At 40.8% G+C, this 12,068-nt stretch overlaps 1 protein-coding gene across 1 annotated transcript in view; it reads left to right on the top strand.

Moving 5' to 3' along the window:
- Positions 1-1,223: 1,223 nt before the first annotated feature.
- The window catches only part of LOC121299508 (metabotropic glutamate receptor 4-like), a 105,094-nt gene continuing 94,249 nt past the window's right edge, over positions 1,224-12,068 (top strand). Inside the window, exon 1 of the mRNA XM_041227259.1 lies at positions 1,224-2,188. Within this exon, the coding sequence (XP_041083193.1) occupies positions 1,622-2,188 (567 nt within the window). The 5' untranslated portion in view covers positions 1,224-1,621. The remainder of the gene's footprint in view (positions 2,189-12,068) is intronic.

A 12,068-nucleotide genomic window follows, 5' to 3' on the forward strand; every position in this document is an offset into this window, starting at 1 on the left:
TAACATGGCAACGCTGGTACTGATAAAACTGTAACACTGCAGTGAATTGCTATACTGTAAGGAATGGCCCATCGCTGGAGTGCAATAGCAGGGAAAAAAAAAACTGACATTTGTGTTTGTATTAAATGTAATTTACACTGTACTATACAACTTCTGTCCTGTATAGACACAAGACATGCTGGTGAGAATACAAATATCTTTCTCTATTAAAGTGTTAACTGATGTACAGATAGATTAAACCTATTTTACTGTTTCTCTGAGGGTACAGGCTTTCTTTCGCCCTATTTCTCTACTGCAGTGCAGTGCTATATTATAAATATGGCAGCTCATACAAGGAATGCTTGAAAAAAAAAAAAGTATTTGCGAACGTGAATTTTAATAACCTGAACAACAGTAATGATCAATAGACTCCACCTAGTTCCGATTGGCTGCCGGAGGGCAGGACTTCTCCTGCTGTATCTTGTTGTAGAGGCAGGTAGGCAGTTGATTAGGAAGAGGAGCAGGAGAAGGAAGTGTGCGAGCGAGTGTGTGGAGAGGTGCTGCTTCCTGGAGAAAGCATAACCGCCTCTCCCTACTCTCGCCTTTGATCAGCAGCATCAAAGACAACAGATGTTCCCTGCCCCATAAAGAACACACAGCTTCACTTTGATGTTGCCCTGCTTATGCAAATTACAATCACCGCTGCCTTGAAAAGCAAGGTTTCAGAAGAAAGGGGGGGCTGTTGTTTGAGCACTGCCCAGCCCAATACAAGTGCTCTTGGCAAGCGGGGGGAGGTTGCTTCGCCTTCTCTGTTGCACCCAGATACTACTTCTAGTACTCTGAGATCAGTTTAACGTTGTCCAATACATTTCTGATGGGGCAGTGCTGGGTACATACAGGAAGCTGTGGCTCTATTGTGTAGAGCACTGTAAAAAGGAGTCTGTCACCTAGCTATGGCTCTATAGGCCAGTCTGAGAACACAGCTGATACCAGCAGAAAATGCCATGCCTCTTCACATTCACAGAACTGAGATTTCATATTGCCACCCAGTTTTACTGACCTTGGGAGTCCTTAGCAACCCTCAATAAAAACAAGAAATGAGAGTGAAAAAAAAGCAAGTCGTCTCCTCACCATCCCCATAGGAACGAAATCAAAATCAATCTCATCGTGTCATCTTAAGTTCGTTTTTTGTTAACCTCTCTGTCACTTTCTCTCTCTCTCTCTCTCCCTCTTTTTTCTTTCAGGAATTAATTCACAACGGACGACAGCTGCTTTCTGACCGGCAAATAAAGAAGCAGTATTTGTTTTACAATAAAAACACAATACAAAAATAAATAAATTCCTGACACTAAACTTTGGATGAAAAACAAGGAGCTTATAAACACCTTTGTTCTTCCTAACTCCTCCACCAAGAGCTCTTAATGGATTGGCATGTGTTGTGCACCAGACACTGCTTTAATTGCTTTCATTTGCTTGTCACTGAGGGGAGAGAGAGAACAAACATCTAAAAAAAGGAATTAAACCATAAAAGGTGTGATATGAAAGTCAGCCGTCAGAGAAAGGGGTTGTTTTAGCGCCAATTTTTATCCGAAGGAATTGCTGGAGCTTTGAGAGGACTAGAAAGGACTAGTTACTAGAGTAGATGAAGAATCCAACCCTTTTTCCGACAGTCACCATGACGTTTCTTCTAGGCTGGTCGCAAGACTGGCCCTGCTACAGGAAGCGGTCTCTGGTCTTTGCACTTTTCCTGGTTTGCTGTCTTGTCCCGTTGGTTACCCCCAAGCCCAGATCTCCGGGGCACACTCACTTGAATTCAATTCGGATAGACGGAGATATCGCTCTGGGCGGGCTCTTCCCGGTCCACTCGCGGGGCAGCGATGGGAAAGCCTGTGGAGAACTCAAAAAGGAGAAAGGGATTCACCGATTGGAAGCCATGCTTTACGCTGTGGATCGTATCAATAACGACCCAGAGCTGCTGCCCAACATAACTCTGGGAGCCCGGATCCTGGATACCTGCTCGCGGGACACTCATGCGCTGGAGCAGTCGCTCACCTTCGTGCAGGCACTCATCGAGAAGGACGGCACTGATGTCAAGTGCCTGAGCGGAGGACCGCCCATCATCACCAAGCCTGAGAGAGTAGTGGGAGTCATCGGGGCGTCTGCTAGCTCAGTCTCCATCATGGTGGCCAACATACTGCGTCTCTTTAAGGTAGTCTTCCCTCTTCCATTCACTCGTTCTAGGTTGGGCTGTTTTATTTTTTACAGATGGGTTGCATACAGCATGCCTGGCAGATACACTACAAGGTTAAATAATTGGGCTAATGGGGCAGGTGTAAGCAGTCTAGTTAACTAATTTTCTGGATAATTGACTCACACCGGGAAAGTAACAAAGACACTTTGCAACAGCTTCAACCACTGCAAGCACCTAGCTCTGCGTGCCTTAAAAGTACAACGCTGACGGATAAAGATTGCCATTGCACAGCGCATATTGTTTGAGTCTTTGCAGGTTTTTTTTTTAATGCAGATATTGTTTATATATTGCAATCCTATTGTAGGTTGAGATGTTAAAATTATCAGCACAGTGCAGTAGTGAGGTGGGGCATGGTGGTTTACTTTTACTTCTGCATAAACTGTATGTATCCTCATTCAGATTTTTAATCATGAAGTAGTGCGATCGCTCAGATACTTTTATATCTGATACATTTGTCATGAAAGCAGCTTCGATGACCATTAAATGCATGGCGCGTGACCGCTTTACCAAAGACGCAAAGGGCAACAAATAAAACATGAAATGGCTTGCTGTGCAATCTCTCCCAGCCTGGTGTTTTGTGTTTAGTTTTCTGATTGATTTTTGTCAGATTGCATTGGTGCGGAACGCTATCTGAATATCCCATATTTATGATCTTGTTGTGCTCTTTTTGTGAATGTAATTTTTGATGCAGCTGCTTTGCAGGGAACTTCTGATGTCAGGGAAACTCTGGGGAAATCATACCTAAACGTATACCGTATAGTAATCTTAACTGGCAATAAGGAAAGAAAATTATTTATGAATCTGGATCTCCGACAGTTTCTGTCCCACACTTCTTCCCTACGGCTTTTCTTGCTTGGGGTTCCCCAGTTCATTGGTAACATGTTGGTGTGTATTTTTCTAATGAGGATCACAGGAATTGCATCATTTTTCTGAATGCCTTTTCCTGTTATTTTCGTGCTTTTGTGAGTGACTGGCTTTGTACATGATAAAAGCCAAACATATACCTGCTTACATTAGGTCACATACCAGAGGGAGCAAATTGCCTCTTTAATTTGAGATAGAAATCTGTGCTACAGAAATCCGATTAGCAAATTCGCTGCCTTTAATGAACTCCACTGGCAGGGAAGTGTTTGGCGACGCCAATGGAAGTGGCCCAGGCTTATATTTAACGCTGCATCTTCTGCAAACCAAGCAGCACCCCTTCGGGGTTTTGAATGTACGGGGTTGAACTAATAAGCAATTCAGAAAAGACACATCTAAAGCAGCAGACCGAATGCACAGGAAACGAGCCGTTGCGTTTTAATGTGATATACATGTCATTGAAAACAGTGTTGTTGTTGAAACATCTGACCAGGCTGAGCGCTGTCTATAGCTTTACACTAGTTTCAATTTACCACAACGTCAAGTTCAAGATGACAATGAAACAATGCAGAGGAAAGCCAATGTATGGGGTCCCTGTTTTCTTTCTTACAACTACAGGACTGCTACACTGCACAGAAATGCATTGCAATGCCTAAATCATCAGGTAGCAGCAATAGAAAACCCAGTGCTTTAAAAGGATTCAGCTAAATGGGTTTCCCTTTAGCAAGTGAGAACTGAAATCGATTCAGAGCATCCTGATTGCTCAGAAAATGCCTCCTCCTTATAATTATAGTAACATCTCAACACGGCAGTCATAAACGAATAGGCCTGGGAGCCGAATTGAAAAAAATAGCCTCCACAAATGAGCATCACAGCTACAAAATTAGGAGATAATCAGAGATTAATTAAAAGCAAAACAAAAGACATTTGAATCTACCGACTCAGTAAGCATATGTATTCAGGCACTCATCAACACACTAATTTGCTGTATGCATAATCAATGCCTTGCCTGTATTAGTGTCTGCGAAGATCGCACCTCATTTACTGTGACAGTTGTATCTGCAGTATAGACTTTACGTATTACCAGCACCAAAACCCTGCATGCTTTTTGTTTAGCATAAAAAACGCTTTCTATACAGTGTTTGGGGATTATTTTAAAATATAATGCATTATATGCACATTATAATTATTTGGATCAGTGTAGGTACATATGGGATGATGGCAGAGCCATTATCCTACCCTCTTCACTGCTATACTTCAAGTAATGTCTTTTGACACTCTAAGGGTAAGCTTGCTGTTCATCGTGCTTTAACAACCCACTCACAAACGCAAAGTACAGTACAGAAAACACAGGGGCGGCACCCGTCCCAGCCATTGGTAGACAAGCTGACAGGTCCCACTGTGACATCATGTCCTTTGTTGTGTTTGGTGTTATAATAGAGTAAATACTCCGACACCTCCTCCCCTCCTCTTGTAATAAAACATGTTTAATAAGGTAAATAAGGATGCCACATTAGTTTTAGCACAGTTGATTATGTTAGGCTTTCACAGTTTTAGCAAGTTTCAATTATTTTTGAATGACGGTTTTACATTTCAGCAACAGGAAATGGCCTTAATATCTATATGTTTTTGTCGGTTCTGAGCAATCAATCAACGTCTCCGTTTCAACAGCTCACAGTTTGTTTTTTTTTGTTTTCTCGAGTTGCTCCCTCTTAATTTCACGAATCAAGGATTTGGTTACTTTTACATTTACTGTGTAAGGACCCTTCACAAATTCACTGTCATCAATATTTCACATGTTTTCTCAACTGGCAAATGCTGTACGTCTTCATTTAAGTTAAAGCATGGCGCTGACTGTGTTTTCAGTGAATGATGTTCCAGTGAGAGGGGAATCTACTGCGTTTGAGCTTGAGGTGTGTTCAGTTTGCTGGAGTAGTGGGAGGGACAGGGTTAACAGTAACACTTTGTATGATCTGATTACTGTGTATCTACATAGTACTTACTGAGTAAATACATGTGCACTTACACATAATTACAGTGTTATCATACATAGTTACAATGCACTTAATGTGTAAATCTTTTTGCACGATATATGTAAGTACACAGTTGTATCAGAAAAGGGTTAGGGTTAGGGTTAGGTTTAAAGTTAGGGATAGGGATAGGGTTAGGCTTAAGGTTATATTGTGCAAAAAGATTTATGCATTAAGTACATTGTATCTATGCATGATAACATTGTAATTGTGTGTAAGTACACATGCATTTACTAAGTAACTTCTATGTAAATACACAGTAACTAGAGACACTTCATGTAAAGTGTTACCGGGTTAACAAGTCTGTTCTTTTCTGACACGCTCCGCTCATCAACCTCATGGTTCGCTCTACTCGTTCATTACCTGGAGGGATGCTTCAGAATGCCACAGTATTTTCTTCCTCTTGGCATCTGAAGATCCATAAAGCCAATGTCTTTGTATTAAACAGGGCACGATTATTTCAGCAGCAGCTATTAATGTCTGTGCTAAAACTGACCGGGACTCTGACACAGCAGTCCCCCCTCTCTCAGTACATTTAAAGATTTTTTTTTTGCTATAAGGGGGTGATTTCGCTGGATTCTAGGCAGACTTCGCAATCTATCAATTTGATACCACAATGTTTTAAGAGGCAAAGCTTTACATAAAGTGCAGTGAACTGCATTGTAATAACAATGTAATAACATTGTAATAACACTGCAATAACTCACTTGCTGTGGCATCATTCAATCCATCTTCCACATACAAGAGGACCACATTGATCAGCACTGTGTTTTTATTCTTTCATTTAACCCACCCTTGACTTCATATTCCTACCAGAGCCTCTCTTAGAGATTCATCATTGTGTGAGTCACCATTGCGCCAATATAACTGCCAACACTTTATACCCTTTGGTGGATAGAGTCCCTCTTTACAGCTCCTTACACAGTGGAAAAGCACCATTAGACTGAGATTAGTTTCACAGCTCACGGAGCTGGTCATGTGACTCCCCTCAATAACTCCTGTCAGGGCTGTCGAGGTGGTTTATAATAAAGGAATAATGCCTCGCTTTGGTGTCCTGTGATGACTAAGGGCTCTTGTTTTCTTTGCAGAGGTTTGCTGCTGTGCCCCGTTTTATAACAGAAGCAGAGTGTGGTAAAGGCACACATGGTGCATCGCTGCCAAGTATAGTGAAGCATGATAAAAAAAAACAAAAAAAAAAATGGTATTTTGCAAGCACAGTAAAAGCAAGGCAAACTGCAAAAAGACTGCAAACATTGCCCGTGGTTTATTTTTTAAAAGGGTTGTATTGGAGATTAGTTTGCTCGAGTGTTCTCAGTGCAGGACTTTCAGATCAATGTTGAATGAAAAGTAATCTAACAGGATAGTTGATCACTGACTGATAAATATGATTTAAATTCACAAGTGCTCTCTTCTGTCCACCTTTAATATCTCTGTCTTACTGCATATTACTGTCAGCAGTCATGATTTAAAGATTGGTATTATATATATATTTTATCAGCGGTTTCTAAAGAGTGGGGATGTTGACATTAAGGACTCAATAAAAGTGTGCTACTCTTTTAGGACCAATGGGCAATACTTGTTCCCAATCCATTGTGCTGCCTTGGCTTTTCTGCTAGGGTTTCTTCAGGGTAATAAACTGGTCTCTAAGTGGTATTTTTTATGAGCCTACTATGCCCTTACTGGACTAGTGCATTACAGATATAACTTCAAATCATGCCCTGGGACAGATTCTTGAACCATGTTCTTCAATGCAAACCCCAAATAAATAAATAAAAAAAAGAGTAAAAAGGTGCTTTTAATGTTTCAAAAATGCAACTTTGAAATCCATTTTTCCTCACTGTGTTCACTGCTGGGAGGTCCAGCCCTACAGCACAGCTCTTTCATCCATATTGATCCACAGGAGCCCTCTGAAGCTCCCTTCGCTTGACAGAGAGTAAATGTCCCGTGGAATTCAAGCATAAGTTCCAGCAGAGCATGATGGGACTGCACATATTAAAGTGCGACAGAGGATTTCTGTAAAAAGCAGCCAGACAGGCCAATGCCAAGACAAGGCAGTTGCCTTGAAACGAAGCAGGCATGTTTTGTAATGTTTTTTTCTTACCTGTGGAGCATTGTTTATGGATCACCCTGCAAAACCGTAAGGCATTTAGCAACACTGAAATGAAAAGTAAGCTTGTATACATGTTTGATGAGCGGTGGTTTTGCCTGTGTCTTTCATTTGATGCGTTTATTTGGTCTCTTTACTGTTTTAGCATTTTATTTGGTGCAAGCTTTCCACTGGAGCTTTCTCCTATACTCAGATTCTCCTCTTGCTGCGATTATCTGGCAAGCTGAGCTCTTCAGCAAATGACAGGTACACAAAGGTAACAAGGATAATAACCCCAACCAGGTAACACTTTACATGAAGTATCTTTCATTTCTGTGTATTTACAAAGCAGTTACTTAGTAAATACAGTTGTGCTTATACACAATTACAATGTTATCATGCATAGCTACAATGTACTTAGTGTGCAAATCTTTTTGCACAGCATTACCCTATCCCTAAACCCTTTCTGATACAATTGTGTACTTACATATATCTTGCAAAGAGATTTACACATTAAGCACATTGTAACTACATTGCAATTATGTGCAAGCACAAGTGTATTTACTAAGTAACTACTATGTAAATACCCAGTAATTAGATACACTTAATGTAACGTACCACCCTTAATCTTACACTACAGGATCAATTCTCACGGCTACGCTAATTAGCTTGCCAGACTGCTTAGGCGAGGGGAGACCAGGGTGATGTAGAGACCAGGGCGATGTAGAGACCAGGGTGATATAGAGACCAGGGCAATGTAGAGACCAGGGTGATGTAGAGACCAGGGTAGAGACCAGGGTGATGTAGAGACCAGGGTGATATAGAGACCAATGTAGGGTGATGTAGAGACCAGGGTGATGTAGAGACCAGGGTGATAGAGATAGAGACCAGGGACCAGGGTGATGTAGAGACCAGAGACCAGGGCAATGTAGAGACCACCAGGGGGTGATGTAGAGACCATGGGCAGGGTGATGTAGAGACCAGGGTGATATAGAGACCAGGGCGATGTAGAGACCAGGGTGATGTAGAGACCAGGGTGATGTAGAGACCAGGGTGATGTAGAGACCAGGGTGATGTAGAGACCAGGGTGATGTAGAGACCAGGGTGATATAGAGACCAGGGCAATGTAGAGACCAGGGTGATGTAGAGACCAGGGTGATGTACAGGGTGATATAGAGACCAGGGCAATGTAGAGACCAGGGTGATGTAGAGACCAGGGTGATGTAGAGACCAGGGTGATGTAGAGACCAGGGTGATATAGAGACCAGGGCAATGTAGAGACCAGGGTGATGTAGAGACCAGGGTGATGTAGAGACCAGGGTGATGTAGAGACCAGGGCGATGTAGTGAATGGTAAATTTAGAAAGAGCTCTGAAAAACTAGTTTCTGTCAGGAGCATGACTCTTTTTCACAATAAGTAAAGAAAAAGTAAGTGTGTAATGTGATAATGGGGACACATATTAGGTTGAATTTGATTGCTATGTTGAGTTTGATTGCGTTAATAAACCCATCAGAGTTGTTTTTATTCAACTCGCATTAAAACATTACCCCTTATTCTGCTTGTTCATTCCATTAAATTAATGTGTTCTTAAAATGATTTCCCCCCTAGTTAAAAAGTAAAGTGAACTTGGCAATTCAATCTTTTGGCATTGCATTCCATTTTTCATTGGGTTCTTTTTGAAGGATGGCAGCGGCATTGTTTCAGTTTAATCCTGGGGTGGGTTTTTTATTTTTAATGCATTTTGTAACACCTCAGTTTGTTTAATAAAAAGGTATTGAAAAGGAAGCACTACAAAAAAAACAAAACAAAAGAAAAATAAATAAACACGCTTGCCATAACAGTTTTATAACAATCTTTATTTAAAATTTTTATTCTAGTTCCCAAAAAAATGACACAATTGCACACAAATTCCCCTTTGGGTCCTTTGATTGATTTATTCTCCGGGGGCAAACACGCTTTTCTAGCACATTACCGACATGAACAAGACCCGCCACGCACTGCCGTAGATGGAGAAAAAACCCCTCTGGTTCTCCATTGGTGTCCATACAGTACAGACAAGTTGCATGTTGAGTTTCTGAAAACATACAGCATTGCAGTCACGTATCTGCCCAATGCCAAGACTCAGACTTGCTGCACTGAAGTGCTTTTAGTGCACTGAGCCATTGTGCAGCTCAAGGGCCTCGTTAAATGCAAAGCCCACTGTTTCACATACCGAGGGAGTCACGAGTGCACGCTTTAATGAAAATTGTCCTATTTTTGGCGGCTGATTTCTCTCAATACGTCGTTATTGTTTAAATTGAAGCGTAGGGATTAATTAAGCCACTTGTACTCGAGAGACAATGTCCATTTTATCACATGAGCATCTAGAACAGGGGAGAGAGTTTAAGATTTGGAGCTCCAGCTGTCAGATTGCTTAACAACCCTTTGTCATCCTTTTGGTACCAACAGAGCACTGTTGCTGAAATTACTTTTTTTTTTCAATTCTGTGACAGACACCTTTCATTGCTTGCAACCCATTCCTTGCTTGTGGGGTCCGCCCCCCCCCGTAGTGCAACAGCCCATATGAGAAAGTGAAGGGTAACTGGCTTGTAGGTGTCATTTAATTGATTGTAGTTGGTCACGGTTAGAAACAGAGTCTGTTGAGATCTATTGATTTAAAGAGTGACTAGGACTATCCAGCTGATGTAAACAGCGGTGCCAAGGGTATGACACACAAACATCTAAGAACAACAGGAGGCCATTCGGTCCAGCAATTCTCATCTGGTTCCAAGTAGCTGGTTGATCTAAAATGCTGCCAAGCCTAGTCTTAAAGGATCACAATGGTTCAGCTTTAACTACATGGCTTGTTAACCCATTCCATACCCTCACCACTCTGTGTGAAGAAGTATCTCCTACCTGTCCTACTTCACTGCCAGCTATGTTTCAGTGCTGCTTTAAAGACCCTGCCTTCACTTATTTGGTTTATTTATTTATTAAGTGTTTGGCTGTGTAAAGAAACAGGCAGGTAACAATCGTACTTGGTGGCTGTGTGAGCCAGGTTCTTCAAAGCTGGCTCATAATTGGGTGTAATCAAAATTCTGATCAGAGGACTTTATTACCTTTATGCGATTCTCAGAGGAACTCAATAATAATCTCATCATCCTCGTTTAAATCCTCCATCAATTTGTATGCAAATGAATGAGAAGTCTACCCATCTGTTGAAGATAGTCTCTTAGGAATGGTGTTGTATTGTTGGAAGATTTGCCAGTGTCTTACGAACAATGAAGTTGTAATGTGTAAGTAGCTTGGACTTGTTGTATTGCACACATTATTTCCTTGTGTATGGTGTTATGAAAAACCCCCATAACACACATTGAGGGGCAATACAAGTGAAAACACTTCATTTATTGTCTCAAACTAAACAGTAACTAGACTGTAATAACACAGTAACTGCACATACGGCTGTGCTGTTAAAATGCAACAACGGGCTTACGTTACAACGTTGTTTGTAATCCCACTCTGTTTTTTGTTTGCAGTGCAATTAGGGTTGAATGTATTAATCGCTGTTTAATTCATATGGACATCTATTCAATGTGAATGAAAGAATATCATAGAGAACCAGGTGTATATTTCAGGCCAGTAGGGAGACTATTTACATCAACGCAAGGAAGATTTATGGGTTTGCATATGCACCAAACAAGCGATTATGTTTAATAACGATATATGATATTTGTTCAGTATAGTTTTTTGCATTAGAGGGATCTGGAGTAAATGAACAGTTTATTACACTGCAGTCAGAAATTACTGAGCGCGCTGCTGTTCTATTAAAAAACAAACTGAAACCGCTCTGTTTCTACACCACAAATATATTCATAGAATACATATTTCATTTTCTATTTTAAATGTAATATCAGACCCCCCCTTCTTTTTTTTTTTTTTTTGGTCTCATTAATTTAACAATTTTCCTTCCAGGTATTTCATCAGGGCCCCTATGGCTGGAAGCAGTGCTGTTGTGACAATACTTTTTGAGTAGTGCAGCTTTGATTGGAGTTGGAAAGTGGGCCACTGGCAATGGTGTGGTAATAATGGTTTCACAAAATTCTCGTGCACAACATGTAGCTAAAGCACAGCGCGCATGCCGAGACATTGTTTCTCGATACGTGTCTTACGAGGCGAATCGGATCGTGTGTTTTCTGAAGATGTAATGGCCAGTCAAGTCTTTGAAATGTGGAATTAATGGGGCAGTGTTTCTGTAAGACACGAGATTTAAAGTTCTTTAGCTAATCAGAAATGAAGCTTTTCTTTTTCATAAGACACATTTTACGAGCTATATCTTGTGAGAAAAAATCCTGCATGCTTTTGCATCCATTTCAGTCCTATTGTCTGTGGAACACATTCCTCAGATCTTTGTGTGTTTTATTTTGATGTTGATCAATTGCTGTGCTTCCAGGGTGGCGTCTGATCTTGACATCGATGCTTTCAACAGGGTTCTTGTCATTTTAACAACAGCTGTTGACATTTTTACAAATGTGCTGAAGCAGAGTCATTGCTTTCAATTTTAATCTCCCTGAGCAAATGAATATCAATTCCCATTATCAATTCAGTGGAGGTGAATAACTCAGAAATAATGTTTGATGAATTTCTATTTAATGAATTGGTCTATTCTTAGCAATAATTGAATATGCAGGCACATCAGAGCTGATGCAGAATTGCATTTCGAGATAAACAATTAATAGTCCTAATACATTTTATATTAAAATGTGATTCCTGCATGACTTTTTATAACACTCTTTCATAATTGATCCACCCCTGTTGGCACTGGAAATAAGCACTTAATTGATCCAGTAATTTAGGGTACAGTTGGAACAAAAACCCAGAGGGA

The sequence above is a fragment of the Polyodon spathula genome, chromosome 25 (assembly GCF_017654505.1).
Source record: "Polyodon spathula isolate WHYD16114869_AA chromosome 25, ASM1765450v1, whole genome shotgun sequence".
Lineage (NCBI taxonomy): Eukaryota > Metazoa > Chordata > Actinopteri > Acipenseriformes > Polyodontidae > Polyodon > Polyodon spathula.